Genomic DNA, 24,037 nt, shown 5'->3' with positions numbered 1-24,037 from the left:
AGGAAGGACCTCGAAATGAAGCAGGTTGCACATGAAGTAGGGGCTGGGGCTGGGGGTCGGGGGTGAAGGCGGAGTCTGAAGTCGAAAGAGGGGTCTGGGGTCGGAGGAAGAGTCTGAGATAGGAGGATAAGGATCTTGGAGTCCAAGGAGGGGTCTGAGGTTCGAGGAGTCTGGCATTAGAGACAGTATCTGGGGTCGACAGGAGGTTTGCAGTCAGTGAAAGGGACTGCGAGCCGAGGAAGGAGCCTGGAGTCTGAGGAGGATCCTAGCTCAAACTGGAAGGAGGAAGGGGTTTGGTCCCTGGGCTACGTAAGGTGCCCCGAGCCACTAAGGTCGCGCTTACCGCGTGCTCTTCCCTCCTGACCCCCGACTGCGCGACCCGGACCCGTCCTGCAGGCTTTGCATCCACACCCACACCCCAACCTGCGCTCTCAATGCAGGCTGACAACGCTAAGCAGGCGGGGCCGAGTCAAACCCCGACACCCTCCAGGGTCTGGGTTTGAGGCGCCCCCTCCCGGCGGTCCAGGAGCTCAGGCCCCGCCCTCCTCCCTCCTCCCCACCGTCTCCCCCGCCTCAAGCCCCAGCCCGGCCCCCGCCGCCCCACTTCCGGCAGGCGCTGCGCTGCTGGGGGCGCGGGCGAGGATGGCGGCAGAGAACGAGGCCAGTCAGGAGAGCGCCCTGGGCGCCTACTCGCCGGTGGACTACATGAGCATCACCAGCTTCCCGAGGCTGCCGGAGGACGAGCCGGCGCCCGCGGCCCCTCTGAGGAGCCGCAAGGACGAGGACGCCTTCCTGGGAGACCCAGATACCGGTGAGGCCCGCTGGCCCCGTCCCTGCCCCCTGGGACGTCCCCGGTCCTCCTTCATCTACGCGAAGCATCACCTCCAGCTCCATCTCCCTAATTCATTCCCTTCCTTCTGGACCTCTCCCTTCTCCCTTGTCTCTGTTCATTATCTGGTGGGGCTGGGGATGCATTTCTTCCTTGGAGGCTTAGGATGCGACAAGGGAGAACGATGCTAGGGACTGCAGTAGGAGGGGTTGGGGTTACCCCCTTGGGAAGAACCAACTAATAAGGAAGGAATGTTGGCGGGGAGTTCCTAAGGAACAGCTGTGATCACCTAGAAGAGGATTTTCTCTAGTCACAGAGAACAGGATAGGAGAAACCAAGTCAGAGACTGCAGCAGGATGGATAGAAGCTAGGTCTTGAGAAGAACTTCCCCACAACCAGGGATTGTGGGAAGGAGAGACCATGAGAAGAAGCTGAGAATCTCTTCGTGTCCCGGGAGGGGTAAAGAGAATATGATTCCCATCCATCTGCGAGTGATGGGTACTGGGAGACAGGGGGATGGACTGCATGACCTCTCAAAGTCCTTGGGGACCAGAGCACCTTCACTGCCCTGTGGATACCTCACCCCTCCCAGAGCAGTGGACCAGGCCAGGATGTTAGTAAGGTACCCTGCCCCCTAGGAAGCAGGCTCCAGAATTTTACTGTATTCTCTTCAGCCCTCTGCAGGAACTGCAAGGGTGGGAGTAGGGAGGGAGGAGACGGGGCTTGGGGGACACCTGGGGCTGAGAGCTCTCTGAGCGTTTCTTCCCTAATGCTCTTTCTCCTGTCCATGTGGCTCAGCTCTCTGTCCTCCCCTCCATTCTTCATCCTCCATCCTCCATCCCCCATTCCCTCAACGTCACTTCCTGGCATTAGAGCCTCCTTCTACTTCACTCTCTCTTCCTCTCAGTGCCTGCACTTGAGCCCTATCCCTCACCAGCCTGGCAGATCCTGCTTCTCTTGCCCAGCCCTCTCTGGCCTGGCCCTTCTGTGGCTACTCCTAGCCTGACAGCCCCAAATTCTTTCCCCCTCCACAATTCTCCGGTCACCTGGCCCTGACCAGCAGCCCCCGCCAACCTGACTATCTTGTACCCTTCCTGGAGGGGGTTTGAGGGGAGGGTGGGGAGGCTTATGGTCATCACATGTCAAAGCCGCAGATTAAAACTTCTTTTCTGAAGGGAGTAGCCCTGGAATCAGGAGGTAGCCGGGAGAGAAGTGGGAGGATGTGTCCTGGTGGATACCAGCCTGAAACCAGGTCCTTTGTTCAGGAGCCAAGAATACCACTTATGGTCCCAGCACTGCCCTGACTCACTGTGTGACCATGGGCACACCTACCCTGACCTAGGTCTTAGTTTCCTCTTCCAGCTCAACTGGGAATGCCTATCTCTCCCAGTCTAGAGATTGGAAACCCCTGATATGTTTTATCCTCCTTTCCTATGAATGTCTTAGCATTTATCAAAACCTGTGATTATTTATTTGTGCAACCTTTGATTATTCCATGTCTATAAGCCCTGTGAGGATGGGATCATGACTGTCTTGTTCACCATCCTTTCTGCACCATCGAGCACAGTGCTAAGCTTTCAATAAAAACTGTTGAAGAAATAAATGAATGAAAGAGAAGATCTCAGGATGAAAGAATGGCAAGGGAAGGGTTCTCAAACCTCAGGGAGTTCCTTGAGGAGTTAATACAGGCTCTGCCCTCAGCTGTATAAAAATCCAGGAGGGACCCTGGTCACCTGAGTTTCTAGGAAGCTGCACCTTATGCCAAGTTGTGCACTAAGGTTCCAAGGACCTTGCCATCCTACCTGTGTGGTCATTTCAATACCATGTCTCCCAGCACTACTTTCAAGCCCCAAGGCTCCTCTGGCCCAGCTGGACCAGCCTGCTGGCTAACATGACCCCCTGTGTTCTCAACCTGCTGGTGCCACCTGATGGTACTGCCCCATCCTCTTATGCAGGACTTTGGTTGTGCCCAGCTGGCCTCTAGCCTGCCATTCCACAGAACCAAGTGCCAGGCACCCCACAGCAGGCCTTGTGGAAAACAGAGCTAGATGGTGACCACTCCAAGACTGGCGAAAACTTTCTTTGCTCTTTTCTGAGCTCCAAGCCCATGTGTCCTTCTCTCTCCCAGACATCCACCTCTAGATGTCCTGAAAGTCCCTCACCTTCAACATGTTCCATGCTGTACTCATCCTCTCTTCCCCAGACACCTGTTCTTCCCCCAATGTCATTCTCAATTAATGACACTGCCATCCATCCAGTCCCCAAGGTAGAAGCCTAGGAGCCACCCATGATTCTCTCCCTTCTGCTCACTTCTAAATAGTGGTCAGATGCTCTCTGTCTTCCTCTTAAGTATCTTCCAAATTCCATCTCACCATCCCTGTCATCACCACTGTAGACTAAGCCACCATCCTCTCTTATCTCTATTACCCATAGGCTTCTAGCTATTCTTCCTGCTTCCTGACTCTCCCCCACCCCCTCCCAACCCAATCCATCCAGCACCCTGCATTTCTGATCATGTCACTCCCTGTTTCAAAAATCTTTAGTGATTCTCCCCTCAGAGGAGTAAGCAAGCCAGGGACCAAGTCAACTCTGTGCAGGGTTCATTTGTCATAAACCCAACTAAAACTGAGCTACATCTAAAAAGAGAATTTTATTGGGTAGCATAACTGAAAAGTTCAGGATATAGGGCTTCAGGCATAGCTGCATTGAGGTACCTGAAAAAGATTTGGATTTTCTCCATCTTTTGCTTTGCCTTCATTTTTATGGGCTTCATCTTCAGAAAACCTCCCATCTTGTGGGAGCAAGATGTCCCCAGTAGCAACAGGCTTACATCTTACCACCTTAGCAACCTAGACAAGAAAGTCTTTCTCTTTCCCAATATTTTAGCAAAAAACAAAACAAAACAGAGTTTGAAAATCATTGGTGCTGGTGCTGGTCACGTGAACGTGAACCAATCACTGTACAGAGGTGCCTGTTCTGATTGGCTAGGCCTAGGTCATATACTCACTCTGACCAGGAATGAGGGAATGAGGAAGGAGAGAGGGGATCTGGTGTTCTCTAAAAGAAAATTGAGTGGGGAATGGTGACTAAGCAGATAAAAATTAGATGCCTACTAAGCCAACTGCCTTCAGACAACTCCTGCTGTTGTCCCACAAATTCAGAACAGCCAAAATTAAACTCATCCTTTTTCTCCCAAATGACTTGTTTCTTCTGGTCCCAAACTAGCCTTTTCCCAATGTCCTGCTGTTGTCCTTACACATCAGCAAAATCAATGGTATTGCTTCCCCACCACTTACACAGTTGATACTCAGTAAATATTTTTATTGAATAAATGGAAAACAATATTCATTTATATTTATATTATATATTCATAATAAATTATTGGTAGAATAAGAAGTCTTGAATATATCTAACTCTGATGGAGCCATAGCATCTTCACCTCCTGGCTCCTCATATCTGATTGGAGAAAACAGATTTAAGGACAAGTGCCTGGAAATATCAACTTGAATTAGTTTATCAACTGTAAATCAGTTTTATTTACAGACTCTGGTGCTGGTGCTGAGGGTTGGAAGCAAGCATGATCAACTGAGGGAGGCTTCCAGAAGACAAGTCTCTTTTTTTAAATAGAAATTTTTAAAAAAATTATATGTTCATGGTGAAAAAAAAGAACAGTGAGAAAATGTAAAAGTCCTCTTCTCCATTCTTATCTACTGCAGTTTTTCCTATTTATTTAAAAATATATGTATTGATTTTCAAAAACAAAAGAAATATATGTAAGTGGTAAAAATTTCAAACAAAAAATTCTCCCACTCCATCTCATTCCCATCTTCAGTATCTTCCCCCAAAAGTAACCACCATGAAGAATTTCTAAAAATTATCTATATATGTATGTGGTTTCTTATTTATACAAAAGAGGGGAGTATGGATTATGGAGGTCCTTGAACACCAGGTTAAGGAGCTTGGATTTTTATCATTTTGGCATTGATGAACCATGATAGTATTTTAAACAGGAAAATATAACAGTCAATTCTTAATATTATCCCACAGACTTTTAAAGGGGTTATACTCCTAGGCCATAGTAGCAAGTGTTCAAAAATATTTTGAATGAATGAACTTTTAAAAACACATTGTGAGTACAGTCACATATTAAGGTCAAGGTATCAGGCTATTTCTTTACTATTCACAAACACCCAGGACCTTTAGACCATTTAGAGACCTGGGTTCAAGGCTAATATATCCCAGAGGAGGGAGACTATGGGATGGAAGAGGGTCTCAGCCCTGGCCAGGGTGGAAAAGAAATGGAAATAACTTTTAGTGAGCACCTACAGAGTGCCTGGCATACATCACCTTTTTGAATCCTTGTACCCATCCAGCCAGTTAGGGATCAGCTCCATTATTAGGATGAGGAAAGTGAGGCTCATGACTTGAAATGACTTGTCCATAGTCACCCAGCAAGTAAGTAGCTTTCAAATGTCCCCTGCCTCTACTTTTATTATCCTTAGATCCATTCTCCAGATAGCAGCCAGAGGGATCTTTTTAAAACACAAAACAGAAGGCTTCACATTCTTGCTTAAAACTCTCCAGTGGCCTCCTGTGGCTCTCAGGGTAAAATCCAACCGTCTCGCTAAGCCCTCAAGGCCGAGCGCATCTGCCCTAGCCTCCACCTACTACTCTTTCCTTTCCCCTTGCTCACCACACCAGAGCCACCCCAACCTTAGTTATTTGTTTTCTAATGCACCAAACTTATTCCTACATTAAGGCCTTTGCACCTGCTCTTCCTTCTTTGCGGAACACTCTACACACTCACTCCTTGCTCTACATATGGCTGGCTCCTCATCCCTTAGTTCTCAGCTTAAAAGTCACCTCTGCGAGAGTCCTTGCCTGACTTCCCCAGCTAATTGCCTCCAACATGTACCATTATTCTCTATCATTTCATCCTTTTTTGTTGTTGTTATAATTCTATTCTTTTTTTAATTGAAGTATAGTTGATTTACAATGTTGTGTTAATTACTGCTGTACAGCAAAGTGACTCAGTTATACATATATACATTCTTTTTCACATTCTTTTCCATTATGGCTTTTTAAAAATATTTATTTATTTATTTATTTATTTTTGGCTGCGTTGGGTCTTCGTTGCTGCACGCCGGCTTTCTCTAGTTGCAGTGAGCGGGGGCTACTCTTTGTTGTGGTGCGCGTGCTTCTCATTGCGGTGGCTTCTCTTGTTGCGGAGCATGGGCTCTAGGCGCGTGGGCTTCAGTAGTTGTGGCCCACAGGCTCAGTAGTTGTGGCTCACGGGCTCTAGAGCGCAGGCTCAGTAGTTGTGGTGCACGGGCTTAGTTGCTCCGTGGCATCCCGGCACGGGATCTTCCCGGATGAGGCTCGAACCCGTGTCCCCTGCATTGGCAGGCAGATTCTTAACCACAGCACCACCAGGGAAGTCCCTCCATTATGGCTTATCACAGGATATTGAATATAGTTCCCTGTGCTATACAGTAGGACCTTGTCATCCTTCTCTTTCTTCATAGCACCTGCCACAGCTTGTAATGATATATTCCTTTGTTTACTTCTTTATTATCTTCTTCCTCCACTGGTTTTCAAAACCTATGAGGCCAGGAACTGTTTGTTCCTTTCCCCTAGCATCTAGCATGGGACCAGACAAATAGCAGGCCCTCCATATTTGTTGAATGAATGAATGGTTGGATGGATCGCGAAAACAAGGTTGGAAGACAGGGCCCCTCCGCTCAGTTTATGGAGCTGCCTCCTTGCACAGAAGGCTGGGCCCCAGCTGAGGCAAGATCTGGTTTCCAGGGAGGACCCAACCCCTGCCTCTCCAGGAAGTGTTCTCAGCTCTGGGTCCTGGGTCCCGGGCGATGTGGCCTAGGGATGGGAATCCAGCCGCCCTGCTGCCCAGTTGGGGGTCCCTGTCTCTTCCAAGCGGGGACCACCCCCCACCCCCCACCACCCTCCCTGGGGTGCATGGGGAGACGCTGAAAGGGGAGCAGTGCTGTCTAGTGGAGTTTGGGTGGTGGGGGCCGAGAGAGGGGGGGACGCGGAATAGCCCCGCCTAGAGGGCGGGTAGGGCCGGGTAAGAGGCGCCCAGACCGACCCCCGCCGCCCGCAGACCCGGACTCCTTCCTGAAGTCAGCGCGGCTGCAGCGGCTGCCGTCGTCGTCGTCGGAGATGGGCAGCCAGGACGGGTCGCCGTTGCGGGAGACGCGCAAAGACCCGTTCTCCGCGGCAGCGTCCGAGTGCTCCTGCCGCCAGGACGGGCTCACGGTCATCGTCACAGCCTGCCTCACCTTTGCCACCGGTGTCACTGTGGCACTCATCATGCAGATCTACTTCGGGGACCCCCAGGTGAGGAGGAAGCGGAGGGGGAGAGGAGAGAACCTGGGGAGGAGGGGTGAAGAAGCGCTTAAGGAGACCTTGGGAACTGAGGACTGGCTGAGTGGTGAAAGGGGGCCAACAAATGGAAAGGGGAGAGGGCGGTGACATGGGAGAGGAAGGTCTCAAGGGAGGGCCTCCTGGGCGTGAGGTGGACAGAGCTCAAAGAAGGGAACTGATCAGGTAGGAGGCACTTGAGGTAAGGAAAGAAGACTCTTAGGGGACAGTCAAGGGGATAAAAGGGCAGGGCTCCCATCCCCACCCTCTGTTGGAGGTTCTGGGGTTAGTGGAGGTGCCTTAGGGAGGCAGGGGGCCCCTTCTGCCCCCACCTAGTCCCCTCCCCCTTCCAGATCTTTCACCAGGGCGCTGTGGTGACTGATGCCGCCCACTGCACATCGCTGGGCATAGAGGTGCTCAGTAAACAGGGATCTTCCGTGGATGCAGCTGTGGCAGCAGCCCTGTGTTTGGGGATCGTGGCTCCTCACAGTTCTGGCCTGGGCGGGTAAGAAGCTCCCAGCTGCGGAGGTTGGGGTGCCCCAGGCCTCCTTCTTTCTCTTGGTCTGTGGGCCTCATGTGCGCTTCTCCAAGTTTGAGCAGAGGGGCAACTGGGCCCCATCTCCTTGCAGTTTCTCTTTCTACACCCAATCTTACCCCTTTCTCTTTACATGGAGTCCAAGGAGGTGTTTTCAGAAGATTTTTCTTTAACTGGGAAAAGGATTTCATAAACTCTATAAAGTGAGGTACACAGTTGGGGGTATACTGTCATTAATTAAGGCTGTGATACTTCAACTCTTAGCGTTTACAAATCCTTAAAACACATCCCTGTGAGTCTGATGAAAGCAATGGATCCTCTATCCTCAAAAAATACACCCCAGGGTAAGACCTCTTAAAACAGAGACTATAAACCGGCCACCCACGGGCCACACCCGGCACACAGCCTGGTTTAGTTTGCACACTTAAATTTTTTAAAATTTGGTTGCTGATGTTAAAAAATTGAGAATTTTCATAAAAATCCAGATTTCTAACATTTCTTGAACAATCAGGAGACCTAATAACATTGGGCCTACATTCTCACCCGGCTGCAGTTATCTGGAGCTGAATAGAAGCTGTTTCCCATGATGGGGCTTGTACTGTCCACTTGGCCATAGTTCCTACCACTCCCTTTTGTTTAGCTGTCCTGCTTTCCCTATTATGTTAGCTGGCAGCCCAGTTATCTCAGATGTAACCCCCATCTCAGATGGAAGCAAACCACAGAAAAGGGACAAGCTGACTAAGTCCATATCTTGGCTCCTGAAAGACCAGCCTTCCAGGCCCTACGAAAGAAATTCCACTTTTGGTTGTGTACAGTCTGTCCTTACATAATTCAGTCCTGGGAGAGGGAGAGGGACGTACCACAGAGGCAGGTGCAGGAAGCTGGCAGGGGTCCAACTGTGGTAGGAGGTGGGGGTGGAGGGGGAGCAGAACATCCCGCTCTCCCAGTCTCTGGGTTTTCCCTTGTCAGGGATTAAAGTCTCCAATAACAGGCTGGAAGAGGTCCATGGACTCTGGGTCCCCCAACCCCTTGATTTCACTCCCCACCCTGATAGGGTAGCTGAGTCTCTGAATCTCTGCTGGAGAGGGAGCTCAGACACCTGACTCCTGATGACAGACTGAGCCTTTAGCCATCAGCGTGGGGGGCTTGAGGAACAGCAGGTTAATTGTTCAGAGGAGTGGCATCTTATCATCACCCTCCCCCTTCCGTGTCTCTCCTAGTGGGGGTGTGATGCTGGTACATGACATCCGACGGAATAAGAGCCACCTAATTGATTTCCGAGAGTCTGCCCCAGGGGCTCTCAGAGAAGAGGCCCTGCAGAGATCCTGGGAGACCAAGGTGGGGACCCCGGTGAGAAGGTGGGGGGTGTCTCCCTTCACTGCCCTTCTGCTAACCCAAGCATTACCTTGCTGAATATTTACTATGGAGGTGAGGGAAAGAGTTAAGCAGGATGCTCTTAGGCTCTGAGGGAGATAGGCAGCCCCCAAAATAAAATAATGAACCAGGACTTCCCTGGCGGTCCAGTGGTTAAGACTCCACGCTTCCACTGCAGGGGATGCGGGTTCGATCCCAGGTAGGGGAAAGATCCCGCATGCTGCAAGGTGCAGCCAAAAATAATAATAATAATAATGAACCAGAAAATCTGATTGTTTGATAACAGGCAGTGCAGCACCACATTACTTCTCTGGTGACCTTGCCTATCTGGCACATAAGAAGGAAGAAAAAGAGCCACTGAGCAGTCTGAGATGTCACAAAGTAGCTGCACTATCACTCACACATCTCATTCTGAGGCTGTTATTGGTAACTTTCCTAGCCCATGACATATTGGAAGATTATAGAGGAACTGCTGGAGGCAAACCCACTATCTACTGAGAGCAAAGGAGGAAATAGAATTACTTGGAAAAATAGATATTTAGTGCAGTGGCAAAAGCCAAACACACCCCTGAATTATCACAGTTCAGAGTAATGGTGGTGTGTTAATGAAAAGGTTAAATGAAGGTCACTTGTCCACTGTTTTAAAAGGCAAGAGTAGGTATAATCCAATCTAGACAGGTTTCCATCTAAATTGTTATGTCTTGGCTCTTAAAAGGGTTTGCTTAATTTATAAATCCCTCAGCTATGACAGATAAAGGAGGCCTTTCTGCATTTGCTGATAGGAAGTCAGGGAGGTGGGAGGGATGCCTGCTGGGGACAGCTTGTCCCTCCTCTGGGATACTTGGCCTGTGTCTCTCCCCTGTGCCAGCCCCCATCCCTGGCTTGGGGCTCTGAGGAATTCAGCCCAGCGCCCCCCCTTCCAGTGACCTGGTCTCCTCTCTCCCTCACCTGCCCGCCTTGCCCAGCCTGGGCTCTTGGTGGGGGTTCCCGGAATGGTGAAGGGGCTACACGAAGCTCACCAGCTCTATGGCAGGTAAAGGTTCTCCCCCTGGGGACCAGGGGCCCCTGCCTGCACTCCTCCTTGGGTGGCCTTCTCCTACCTTCCTGGATTCTTCCCTTCCCAACTCCCCCCTCCTAATATCCCCTTCCCTTGCCAGGACTCTCCTTCCCAGGAACCCCCCTCCCCCCCCAGGACCCTTCTTCCTCCCCCCAGGACCTCCTCCACCCCCTGCTCTCCGGCTCCCCCAGGCTGCCATGGTCCCAAGTCCTCGCCTTCGCAGCAGCTGTGGCCCAAGATGGCTTCAACATGACCCATGATCTAGGTCAGTGGGGCCTGGGGGTGGAGGGAAAGGCATGAGTTTGATGGAGAGGGGAGAGGGAACCTCTGCAATTTAGGTCCTAAGCCAGGAAGTGCCTCTCTTCCAGTTTGCTCCTCAGACCCCCTCCCCACACCACCCTACCTTCACTGGGAGGGATCCTCCAATGGGGGGTGGGGATCTGGGATTGGCCCATATACACCACCACTACCCCCCCCACCTCTGTAACAGGCTCCTGGGGGGCCGGAGGACTTAGGGCCGGCCTCTCAGCCCTCATCCACCCCACCTGTTGCGTGTACAGTCCCAACACCCCCATCCCAGCCTCGTGTCCCTGCCCGCAGCCCAAGCCCTGGCTGAACAGCCGCCACCCAATGCGTCTGAGCGCTTCCGTGAGACGTTCCTGCCCTCGGGTCACCCGCCACTACCTGGCTCACTGCTGCGACGGCCTGACCTGGCGGCGGTGCTGGATGTGCTTGGCACCTATGGCCCCGCTGCCTTCTATGCCGGTGGCAACCTCACACTGGAGATGGTGGCAGAGGTGAGCGTGTGGGGCACCCCTGGCCCTGCGGCGGAGGACCCTACTGCAGAGAAGTCCTCTTCCCCCTCACTTCCCTGTCTTTCTTTCTGCATATATTTACTGCGGATTCCATTTACTTGAAATTCTAGAATAGACAAAACTAACCTCAGAATCAGATCAGTAGTTTGGGGAATTGGAGGGGTTGACTGGGATGAGGCACAAAGAACCTCCTAGTGTGATGAGAATATTTTGTCTTGATTGTGAGAGGTACCTTTGAGCTCCCCAGGGCTGGTACCAACCTGTATAGTGGCCTGTCCTGGCCCTCCCAGGCCTGGTGGAGACCCAGGATCAGCCTCAGCTTCCCTGAGCCCACAATCCCACCCTGCTCCCTGGATTTTCTAGGGACCGAGGGAGACACCATCTTCACTGGTGACTCAGGACTGGGGAGGATCGACACAAGGGCTTTACCACCCAACCCCAAAGAGTCTCAGTCTGAGGCAGTAATGGGTTCTGAGAACTATTGTTGATAGTTCGAAACCACTAACGGAAAATTATGTTCAAGATAAAGATACACAGACCAACTCAGTGATTGTCTCATCTGTACAATGCGGGTGGTTATGTCTATCTCTGCCATACAGTTATGGGAATTAAACAGGTCCATCATTCATTCTGCTTTCATGGAGAACCTGCTCTGAGCCAGCTTCTGTGCTGGGCATTGGAGTTATGGATGTGGTGATAGATGCCTGTCTCAAACAGACATCCCTGGAAAGTACAGCAGCGTACTGGTTTTAGATCTACTGGGTCCAGGGACTCCTTCCACATTGTAAGGACTTGTTCTGTATCTCTTTCTTTCGGTCTCACAACTCTACTTTCCTCTGTTTGAAATCACTCTGTCAGATCCTTTCCACACCTGCTCTCCAGCAGCCATCCTTCCAGCAAGCCATCCCAGAGAAAGAGCCTTTCTCATTCAAATAGTTCCAGCAAAGCCTCAAGGTTATGTCTTATCAGCCCATCATAGGTCTCATGACTATTCCCAAACCAGTCATGGTAGCACAGAAAAGGAATGATCTGATTAGCCAGACCTGGGTTGCATATCCTCTCCTGGTGGTGGAGAAGGGGATGAAGGAAACTCTAACAAAGACCATCAGAGCTTTAAGAGAGAAAAACCCAAAGCTGAATTTATTAACTTACCAGACAAAGCCAAGAAATTCAATGTGTAGGTCACTGAGGGTAGATTAGACATCACAGGCTTCAGGTACTTAAAAGTACTAAAAAAAGGAGAGGATTCCTAGTGGTTATGCTAATTTAGAATTAAAAATTAGCATGCTGGATAGAATGAGCCCATCAGTTTGTACAAGATTAGATCATTGGTCAGTAAAGTGCTCAGTTATGTCCCGTAAGGGTTGTCCTACGAGGGTCAACCAGAGTTCATGGTTTTGGAGTGATTTTAGTTGGTTATAGTGAAATGCAGAATTCAGTTTTGATATCTCCTAGGCAAGTGCTGCTGTAAGTGGAAAATCTTCCTTCTACATAGGCAGAGGGCAGTATGTGCAAAGACATGTAGTCATGAGTTCAGGACCTGCAGGTCACTCTGGGTCGCTGTACAGAGCTCATTGGGGAATAGCAGGACATGAAGTGGGAGAGGTAGGCAGGGGCCAGATCACAAAGGGCCTTGAATGCCAAGCTAAGGAGGTCATTCATAGATTGTATCCAGTACAATGTCTGGCACATAGTGGGTGCTTATTGTTAGTGCTTTTCCCCTTCCTTTTTCCTGGGGTACCCACAGCTGATGGGGTCCCTAAAGGCCATGATGGGAACTGCAGAAGGCACAATATTTGTAACCATTTGATCTGTGTATGATCCAAACATATACCTTAGGCTAAACCACATGCTCACAGTGTGGTGTGTGACTCACAGTGGTGGGGGTCATTCTCTCCCCTCCAGGCTCAGCATGCAGGGGGTGTCATAACTGAGGAGGACTTCAGCAACTACAGTGCCCTCTTGGAGAAGCCTGTGTGTGGCGTGTACAGAGGTGACCTCTCCCCCAGCTCCCAGGGTCCCCACTCAGGAGAGGCCTCCCAGTCCAGGGCCACATCCTCTTGGCCTAGTGGCTCCTCCCCATTTCACAAGAGAGAAACCGAAGCAATGAGCTGCCTAAACAGCCAACCGTTGAAGCAAGCCAGAGTCAGCCTACTTCTAAAGTAGTTGTGGAGTCAGTTACCCCAAATATTTAGGATATGGGGAGGGAGGTCTGGTCAAAGGCTAAGGCCTGGAATTTGGGGTTCTGGCCATAGGTTTTCTTTTTTTTTTTTAATAGATTTATTTATGTATTTATTTATTGGCTACATTCGGTCTTCCATTGCTGTGCGCGGGCTTTCTCTAGTTGCAGCGAGCAGAGGCTACTCTTCGTTGCGGTGCAAGGGCCTCTCATTGTGGTGGCTTCTCTTGTTGCGGAGCACAGGCTCCAGGCGTGCAGGCTTCAGCAGTTGTGGCTCGCGGGCTCCAGAGCGCAGGCTTAGTAGCTGTGGCGCATGGGCCTAGTTGCTCCGTGGCATGTGGGATCCTCCCGGGCCAGGGCTCGAACCCGTGTCCCCTGCATTGGCAGGCGGACTCGCAACCACTGTACCACCAGGGAAGCCCCATAGGTGTTCTTGATTCAGGGTCTGTGTTGCCTCAGCCCGCTCCCCAGCCCCACACTCACTGCCCTATGCTTCCTAAGAAGAGTCCATAAGACCAAAATCCATCTTAGCTTCAGGTTAGAACAAACCCTTCAGGACAGTCAGATACCTGCCCCCTCATTGTGCCAAAAGGAAACTGAGGCCCAGGGGAGGAATGGAACTTAACCTGCCAAACTCAAAACCAGTGAAGAACCCAGAAAGCCAAGCATTATGACATGGGTAAACTCCATGTTTGCAAACCCAAAGTGGTAGGTTCCTGAGTCCCTCAGAAGGTTCTCAGGCTTTCTCCCGTCGAGGAGGCCCAGATAACCTCAAGCTCCAGGAGAGGCTGCCTCTGCATTCAGGTTTCCAGGCCTCAATCTCTTAAGCCTGATTCTTCTACCAGAAGTGGTGTTATACTGAGCAGAGGAAGAGCATAGCTTTGGAGCCAGGAAGACCTGGGTTTGAGTACCAGCTGTGCCATTCACCTTGAACAAGCCACTTCCCACTCAGAGCCTTGTTTCCCTCCTTAAAATGGAGATAATAATAGTGCCTACTGCTCAGGGTGCCCATGAGGAGGTGATGAGATGATGTTGGAAGTTATCCTGATCAGAATGGGTACTGAATGTGTAGTATTTGATTTCCATTTGCCCTCCGCAGCCTGGGTTCTCTTGGCAATGTCAGTACCTTGAGTACTCTGGGCTCCCCTTACCTCTTGTAACTTTGGACCAGCTTGCCTCTTTGTACCTCAGTTTCCTTACCTATAAAATGGGAATGATAACAGTACCCGTTATGAGGATTAAATGAGTTAATTAGTTAACGTAACTATCATGTGTCAAGTATTATTATTGTTCCTTTGATGTCCAAACATCCAATAACAGGGGCCTCAAGTAGAAAGAGAAGTTTGCTGTTTCCAGGAAGTTTCAGGGGTGGGACCAGCAGGAGCCCTGAATAATATCCTGGCCTAAGGGAGGAGCTGAAAGGAGACACATGGTGGACCAGGACACTGGACATCTGGACACCTGTCCCTGCTCTGCCAATGGACTGCAGTGTGACTCTGGGCAAATCACAGTTTTCTTGAGCCTTAGTTTCCTCATATGGACGAGGAAACTAAAGACAAGTGTTCTGGGTTGGAGTCCTGGCCCTGCCCTTGACTTGCCGTGTGAACTTGGGTGGGTCCCTTTGCCTCCCAGTGTAGTTTTCCTACCTGATGAGGGGGTTCAGTGCAGTGGTTTCAGTCTGTGTGATGGAGGGATGTGGAGATGCCTTGACCTCTCCCCTGCCGTCGGTAATTTCCTGTCCTTTCAGGCCACCTGGTTCTCAGTCCCCGACCCCCACACACAGGCCCTGCCCTCATCAGTGCTCTCAACATCCTCGAGGGCTTCAACCTCACCAGCCTGGTATCCCGGGAACAGGCTCTTCACTGGGTGGCAGAGGTAAGGCTGACCCCCTCCACTCCATCCTGGGCCTGGGGACACTAAGAGTGGGGGGATGGGGTAGTGCCAGAAGGCCTGACTAAATCACCTCCAAGTTTTCTCACACAGCACCTGGTGTGGGTGCTGGGAGGGCTTGGCAACCTCTTCCACACTCCTGCTCTGTTTTCAGACCCTGAAGATCGCATTAGCTCTGGCCAGCAGACTGGGAGATCCCGTCTACGATTCTACCATCACTGAGAGCATGGATGACATGCTCAGGTGGGTCCCCAGGGGCAGGACCCTGGGTACTGTAGAGGCGGTGGCAGGTGTGGGGAAAGAATCAGGTGAAAAGCAGCTGGTGGAGCAATAAGGCCTGAAGGCCCAAGTCAATTTCAGCTCAACCCCAAGTCACAGTGTGACACTAGTTGCCTCACCTTGCGCCTTAGTTTCTGCATCTGTACAACAAGGTGGTCTACTTTATATAGCTCTCAAATTTTTTTGACCCTAGCAGGCACCTATATGGACCCATCTGTCCCCCCTTTTGAGTAGAAAAAGAAAGCCTAATAACAATGAAAAGAGCCCCCAAGCAAATACTAGAGGTGGTGGGGATTTTGATTCAAATGTACTTACATCAGCAGCATAACATAGTAAGATTGTGGGCTCTAGTTGGACTGTCTCAGTTCAAATCCCAGCCTCACCATCCACTAGCTGTGCAGCCTTGGGCAAGTCATTTAAACTCTCTAAGTCTCAGTTTCTACAAGGGCCTGCCATTAACAGTGCCAGCCTCATGAGGTTGTGGTGCGGACTAAACAAGATCATACATGCAAAGCACTTAGCAAGTTGTCTGGCACATAATAAATATTCAACAAATATCATTGTTATTCTCAATTGGCAATAGAGGTAAGATTGATTACTATGTAGCTGCTACTATAACTGACTTATAAGGCTAGCTAAAGGAAAACTCAGAAGCCAAAAATATAGTTCATATAAATTTATACTGATACTCAAACAACCCTCTATGAATTAAGTTGCAAATGATGAGACTAAATGAACAGCTAATAATTAAAAAGCGGAAACAGCAGCAACCAAAAACGAAAACCAGCTCAAGGCCACAAGGATAAAGCCTAAAAACCAAGCCTCCCTGCTGCCTGCCCCCAAACCACTTGAAACAAGACCCTCTGTGCCCTCTCTGTGTGGCCACTAGCCCTCGTGGTTGAAAACTGAATGGACGTCCTCAGTAATCCTTGGTGACTTGTCATTCTCTAGTCAGTTAGAATAACTAACTAACCATTATCAGGTAAGAAACCCTCAGTTGAACTTTAAAAATAGAAAATTTCATGTTTTCAAGATCAATGCATATTTAGCTCTAAAACATGAACACTTATGTTAAATTCATTTAACTAATTTATCCAATAAATAGTTATTGCTGTGCCAAGTCCTCCTGTGCCTTGAAGAAAAACTTCTAATAGCAAGTAAAGGTCCCTGTATACAAAACCCTCCTCTAGCTAAACTCTTAATAAAACTTTAGTTCTGGACTACAAATGCTAGGTTAAATGAATTCAGTTTGTTCATTCAAAACAAATATTTTCTGAGCATCCCCTGTGTTCCAGGTACTTTCATAGAAAGGATTAAATAAATATAGTCAAGTAACTAAAAGACTTGATTTAAACATGAAATAAATTCTACATTGCCTCTAGAAGAAAACCTGAAAAACACCTAAGTAAATTCATTCAGTTCAACAACTATTTCCTGTTTATTCCCTATATGCTAGGAATAAATGAGCCTCTGCTCTCATAGACCTAACAGTTCAGTGCGGGGAGGCAGATATTAATCAAATAATTGCACAAACAGACAGCACAAAGTGTGGTAGGTGGGGTGTAATGAGAGCCTATTGTGTGTTCATCTCCTACCTCTTGTCTTTTCAGCAAAGTGGAGGCTGCCTACTTCCGGGGCCAGATCAATGACTCCCAGACAGCCCCTGTCCCGCTCCTGCCCATCTATGAGCTAAATGGGGCTCCCACGGCTGCCCAGGTGCTGATCATGGGCCCTGACGACTTCATTGTAGCCATGGTCAGGTATGCCAGCTCAGACTCAGAACCTGGCACAAGAGATCATCTGGACCAGGAAGGAGGTGTGCGGGGGGTGAGTGAGGGCGGGCGCAGGGCTCACCTGGCCCTAACCTTGGCCCCCAGCTCCCTGAACCGGCCCTTTGGCAGCGGCCTCATCACCCCCTCGGGGATCCTGCTCAACAGCCAGATGCTGGACTTCTCTTGGCCTAACAGGACTGCTAACCACCCTGCGCCCAGCCTGGTAGGGCCTTGCTTTCCTCCTCCCCTGGGGACCCTGAGGCTAGGTAGAAGATGCAGTAGTATAACTGCTCCTCCCTCCCCACTTCTTCTAGGAAATTATATTATAAAGAAAAACAGCCTAAACAAGGTGTCCACTTCATCCCCAGCCCAAGTCCAGGGCTTGGAGCCTGTTGGGTGCAAAGAAACCTCGTCCCATTCTGCTACCGTCTCACTGTGTGACACAGGGAAAGTCTTCCCCCCTCTCTGGTCCTCAGTTTCTTCATCTACTTTACAGTGAGGATATTGGCCCCCTTTTGATGCTTTGGGTACTTTTCAGCATTAGTAGTTTATGACTGTGTGATGCTGAGCACTATAGGGGCACTGAAGAGGGACCCAAAAAGAAAGGAGATGTGAATTATTGTCTATTGTGAGAGCAGCATTCTTAACTCCCTGCAGGCTGGGACCCCAGCAAGACAAAGACAGATAGAGATGACCAGGGTGGGGATTATTCTGTTCTTTCCCATAGTCATCTTTCTTGGCTTGATCCCTCTCCTGCCACCCATGGTAGCCCCATAGCAGCCCCTTAGCTCAGTGGGCCCATTATCTACCTCAGTTATCCAGGGACCCTGCCCATTTCACAAACAGCAGACTGTGGCCTGGGGATGGGCCAGTCCCCATGAAGACTGCGCCTGTGGAAGATTCAGGAGAGAGAGATGTTGGAAGAGTGGTGGAGTAGCCCTTTCCTGTCTTGTCCCGCCTCTTATTCCCCTGTGGTCTTGGTCCTCTGACAACAGGAGAACTCGGTGCAGCCAGGGAAGCGGCCACTGTCTTTCCTGCTGCCCACTGTAGTCCGGCCAGCAGAAGGACTCTGTGGGACCTACCTTGCTCTGGGGGCCAATGGAGCTGCCCGGGGCCTCAGCGGCCTGACCCAGGTGAGTTTTCCCCTGTGATGGGCCTTTTGTGGCCAGGAGGCAAGCTGTGACCTGGGCTGCAGATGCCCCTCATGTCTCTGACTTGTCCTCATCTCCTACTCACGCAGCAAACGTGGGCTGAGGCTGCTTTGTGCCAGGCCCATCCTGAGCACTGGGGACATGAACTACATTGTTCTTAGCAAAAATGGAGCCCTGAATCGCCATGTCTTCTCAGGTTGCAGGGAAATTGCAGGACCAGTAGAATTGAGAGGTGATAGGACATCTGGGCTGCCTGGGTTCTGTCAATCTCTAGTCCCATCATGCCTCTAGTCAACATCTGAATAACAAGCGGCCTTCTTTAGGGTCTGCTTTTGAAAGGAAGGGCCTGCTACCTTCTAAAACACCTCACAACAGTTCCACGAATGTCTTGAGCATCTGATATATGTGTCAGGCCCGTACTTTGGCAGGTGGTGAGTTAACAAACCTGAGCTTTGGAATCAGACACCTCTGGGTCCCAGCCTAAGTGCTGCCAATTTCCAGCTGTGTGGTGTTGGGGAATTCACTTAACCTCTCTGAACCTCAGTCTCCTCATCTGTAAAATGAAGATAATAACAAATAGCTAACATTTATGGAGATTTTACTAAGTGCCAGGCACAGTGTTACATGTGGTAACCCTTTTAAGCTTCCCAACTTTGGGAGGAATCCTTACTTCTATTTCATAGATGAGGGAACTGAGACCCAGAGAAGTTAAGAAGTTAGGTTCAGTTTAGTAAGAATGAGCAGACAGTTTGGTTACAGAGCCTACCCATACTTCCAGCCACTAAGCTGAAAGTACCCACATTGTGCCCTAGACCAGCCCCAGCTATTAGCCCTCTCCTGGCCAAGAAGAAGGAAGGAGAGCCTTGGGTTGTATTAAAGGAGACTGGGTGCTAGTGATGCCTCTTCCCTAGCTCTCTCCAAACTCTGGAATGAATGGCTTTTCTTCTCTGGCCAGTGGTTTCCCCTCTGTAAAATGGAGACAGTCATCACAGGCCTGCCTGTTTTCTGGGGCTGTTGAGAAACTCAGATGACATCCCTGGTGTAAGTGTTCAAAAGACTAAGGAGTCTGGACCAGGGACGAAGGCTGTGGATTCCTGAACCCACACCTCTGGGACAGCCCTGACTTCTGCCCCTTGGCTGCCTACAGGTCCTGCTGAATGTCCTGACTTTGAACCGGAACCTGAGTGACAGCCTGGCCCGTGGCCGCCTGCACCCCGACCTGCAGACCAACCTCCTGCAGGTGGACAGTGAGTGAAGAGCAAAGGTCCCCATGGGGTGGGCACAGGGCAGGGTGGAGAAAGGGGCTCCTCCCAAGGGTGCCCCTGCCTCTCCCAGCACCAACTCCGTGCCAGTGAAAGTTTGGTTTCTTTTAACCAACTCCTACTGGAACAGTGGAAGATCTGCAGATTGGAACCTGTCCTGCCATTTCCTGGCTGTGGCCTTGGGAAATTCACGTCTCCACTCTGAGCCTCGGTTTTCTCACTTGTAAAATAAGATATAGTTGTTCATTTTGCAAACCATTCATTCAACAGTGTGTATTGAATACCTACCGTGTGCCAGGCATTATCCTAGGTGCTAGGGATACTGCATTTACAGGCAGACAGGAAAAGAAATAAAGAAATATAAAAAAGCAAAACAAATGCTCTGCAGAGCATTAAAGCAGGATGATGTATATGACTAACTCGATGACTGGGGAAGCGTTCACTTTAGTGACATTTAAGCTGAGATCTGGAGAGTGAGAAAGAGCCCACCAAGCAGAGAACTGTGGCAGGCTTTGTAGGCCAAGGGAACAAATGCAAAGAACTCACTGCAGGAATGGGCTTGGTGGTTTAGGAGTAGAAAGGAAACCAGGGTGAGTGAGGGTAAGATCAGATCAGAAAGCAGGCAGGGGTCAGGTCATAGACCTTACAGATTATGGTGAGGAGATAGACTTTCTTCTAAAAAGGACGGGTGCTTAATTTTGGACACAGCTTAATTTCATAACTGGGAAAGTATGTGCACCTTTGAGGAGTTTTTATTAGAACAATGTATTATGCTAGTCCAAAGGGGATACAAAATTGCATGAGACATGGTCCTTGCTTATTCAGTCTCCCCATTTTACAGATAAAGAAACTGATGTTCACAGAGGTTATAAACTAGTCAAAGACAAACCAATAAATGGCAGAATTGATATCAGATACATACCTGGTTGATACCAAAGACTCAGTTCTTTCCCGCATGACTCTTGATACCTCCTGGACTGAAGCATGGTAGAAGCCACAGACCTAATTCCTCAGTAGTCATACCCTGTGGTTGCTTAGTGACGCTTGGATCCCGGCTGATGGGTGATGAGGCCAAGTCCTTGAAAATGAATATTGCTCAACTAACATCTTCAGGTCTCTGTAGAATGTAAGGCTCTGTGCTCAGTTACCGTGGGGGTGAGGGTGCTCATCCCAGCCCTCCCTTGAAGGGCACACAGTCTAAGACAGGCTATGACGAGCGGAGGCTTGGTGAAGGGAAAGTTCACCCACCTGAGGGCTCCGGGAGGCTTAATGGAAGAGGTGACAACTGGCTGGACCTTGATGTATGAGCAGGAATTTGGCATGTGGAGGTAAAGAACACTCTGGACGGGGTCGGGTTGTTGTGGGGAACAGCTTGGGCAAAGCCAGAAAAAATGGCTCAGAGAACAGCCAGGGGGCCAGCTGGACTAGAGACATTGTTTCCCAAACTTCAGAATTTATCCAGTACCTTCATGACTTTTGACAGATTTGCACACCATCTAAAGCATTATTTACATAATGTGTGTCTACAAGTGGATTTCCTTTTTAACCTGAATGTATTTTAAAACTAAACCTTATATCATAATCACAAATGGAAAAATGGCATCATTTGCCTCAAATAGATGATAAACAGCTACAAAAAAACCAAATGTTTCTAGGTTTTAGTTAGACATTTTTGCCCATAGAATGTTCTGAGGTCTGCTCTCTCTTTTAAAGGAGATTAGAAATGTTGGAGACCAGACTGGAACGTAGTCCTTTCTATTATCAAAAGGATTGAAAGTGAACCACAAAGGGAATATATTTCCAACTTGGTGATGTAATGCTATTTAATGTGTGTCTTTATCTCAAGAACTACCCCAAATCATCTCATTTGGGGAAGTAAGAAGATCAGATTTTTGCTGAGGAGCATTGGGAGGTGAGGTTACAGGGCTTACCATGGAGGTTCATGTTAAGAAGTATGGACTTCATCTAGTTGAGCATGGGAGGGATATGACATGATTTGTTTTATGTAGGGGAGGTGGATTGAAGGGAGGAGAACTTAAGTCAGAGAAACACAAGAAGAAACTGGGATAATGGTCCAGGCAAGAGATGATGAAGACCTGAACTTATGCGAGAGAGTGGGGATTTGTTCATTTATCTAGAAAATACTTGTTTAACATTTACTGTGTCCTCACCCTGTTCTAGGCACTGGGACTCAATAGTGAACAAGACAGCATTTTTGCCTTCAAAAAACTTACATTCTAGTGGAGAAAGACACAGTAAATAAATAAACAAGATGCAGGTAGCAGTAAGTACTTTGAAAGAAAATAAAGCAAGGTAAAGATGACAGGGGCTGCTATTTTAGATAGTGGCCAAGGAAGTTCTTGAAGACTGGAATGAAGTAAGGGAGCCAGTTTTGTGATTATCTAGTAGGAGAGCATTCTAGGCAGAGAGAACAGCAAGTGCAAAGGCCCTGAGGTAGGAGCATGTTTGGCCTATTTGAGGGACAGCAAGGAGGCTAGAGCAGAGTTAAGCAAGGGAGAGAGTAGAAGGAAATGAGGAGAGGAGTTTAGAGAGTTACAAGTTTCCAGATGATTTTGGGCATTAGAGGCCTTGGTAAGGACTTTGGATTTTATTCTAAGAGTTATCAAAGTTGTTGGAAGGTTTTGAGCAGGGCAAGTGACATGGGCTGACTAATGGCTGCTGTGTGAATAGGCTGTAAGGAAGCAGGACTGGAAGCAGAAAGACCCGTTAGTGGGCTATGTGATAATCCTGGCAAGTAATGATGGCAGCTTGGCCTAGGCAGGTGGAACGAAGACCTTCAAAGCCAAGCCCTTTTTCCAATATTAAGAATGACTATACCTTATCAATCACTTACTATATGCAAGGCTCTGAGCTTTGTGCATTGTGTGCCTTGTCTTCTTTAATCCCTGCAACAACTTTATGTGGTAGGTTCTCAGATAATACCCATTTTATTATACATGATGAGACTGAGGCTCAGAGTAGTAAAGTAATTTGCCCAAGGTCATACAGCTCCTTAGGAGGGCATCCAGGACCAGGACTCAGGTCTGACCGTCAGACTCCTGAGCCAGTGTTCTAAACTCTCTGAATGTGTATATGTTGGGGAATGGTTTTCAGGTGAGTTCACAGAGGAAGAGATTGAGTTCCTGGAAGCCAGGGGTCACCACGTGGAGAAGGTAGATGTCTTGTCCTGGGTCCATGGCAGCCGGAGAACCAATAACTTCATCATCGGTGTGAAGGACCCTCGGAGCCCAGATGCAGCCGGAGCTACCATCCTGTAGAGAAGCAGGGTGGGGCGGGGGTCTCTTCTCCCCGCCTTTGCATGTTCCTAGAGTCCCTCCTTCTCCCAGGTTTGGTCTCAGAGGGACCCCAGGGATGCCCCAGATCAGGGGCCAGAGGGGATGCTTAGCAAACCCTATCTCAGAGTAACTGGAAAATTCTCCATCTGGAGGCCTGTGGTGGTGGCAGTGGTGGTGAGTGTCAGTGTCCACGACCAGGCAGGCAGGACCTTGAGGAGTCAGACTATCTGTCTGTCTGTCTCCTTTCCCTTAGCCATGCAGGCTCTGAGCTTAGGGCTGTGCTTGCAAACCCTTCTCAAGGGTCCTCGCCACCCCAGCATCTTCAGTTGGGCCTGACCTGGGCTTGTTTTCCAGCTCCCTTCTCCTGTCCCCAGTCTCATTTCTTAAATGACTAGGATTTTTTTTAATGGACCATCCTACGGAGGGGGCGCTCCTCTCCTCCTCCCATCAGGTTGATTTGGGGGCCTTTCATCTGGGGTGGGCCCAAGGTGTGGGGTAGGGGTGGGGGTGGGGACCAGCTCAGGGGCTTCCATTTGCAAAGGGGAATTAAAGAAAGAATATTGCTTAACCATGGCTCTGACCTGATTTATGTTTGGCTGTGTTGGGAGTGGGAGTGAGAGAGGAGACCTTGGCTCACCTTGTCGCAGTAGCCCTGACTCCAGGGCAAGCTGGAGTCAACTTTGTGGGGGTTGTAACAATATCTGCTATCCATCAAAGACTTGCACTAATAAAAATAATTATAATTATAGATAGAATCTATTGAACACTTAATGTGTACCAGGCTCTATGCTAAATGCTTTATGTAGATAATATTAATTACATTATAAATCTTCATTACACACTTTATGAGGTTGGTACTAATATTATTCCCATTTTACAGATGGGACACTGGCAAAAAAGATTAAGGAGCTTGTCTAATGTTCCTCATGTATTAAGTGGAAGAATTGGGATTCAATCTCAGGATGTTGAACCCCTAATCTATGCTCTTAACCATTTGCACATCTACTAGGTAAAATATTTGTTATAAAGTATACTTTATACAGTATATATCAGACAATAACTACCTTTTACAAATTATATCGTTCATGCATGAATGTACCTATCCATTATATTACAGGTACTTTGTTAGGCACTGGAGATTCAGGATTGAAAAAGACAGACAGTTTTTTTTATGGATTTGCAGTCTATAGGGAGTCAAACATTAAATAAATAAGGGC

General features: G+C 49.0%; 1 protein-coding gene across 1 annotated transcript; it reads left to right on the top strand.

The window, feature by feature from the left end:
* Window positions 1-642: 642 nt before the first annotated feature.
* Window positions 643-23,320, top strand: GGT7 (gamma-glutamyltransferase 7; the record flags this gene model as incomplete). The annotated part of the gene is made up of 15 exons (XM_082669610.1): window positions 643-811; window positions 6,951-7,186; window positions 7,564-7,715; window positions 8,966-9,095; window positions 10,085-10,152; window positions 10,368-10,441; window positions 10,777-10,973; window positions 12,897-12,984; window positions 14,918-15,045; window positions 15,215-15,303; window positions 16,950-17,099; window positions 17,217-17,334; window positions 18,107-18,244; window positions 19,410-19,509; window positions 22,639-23,320. 15 exons carry the CDS (start codon window positions 643-645, stop codon window positions 22,800-22,802), a joined length of 2,001 nt encoding a protein of 666 aa, XP_082525736.1. The 3' UTR covers window positions 22,803-23,320.
* Window positions 23,321-24,037: the final 717 nt, after the last annotated feature.

Source organism: Grampus griseus (genome assembly GCF_964374135.1).
Source record: "Grampus griseus genome assembly, chromosome: 14".
In the NCBI taxonomy this organism is placed as follows: domain Eukaryota; kingdom Metazoa; phylum Chordata; class Mammalia; order Artiodactyla; family Delphinidae; genus Grampus; species Grampus griseus.
This window is presented reverse-complemented; position numbering and strand designations above follow the sequence as displayed.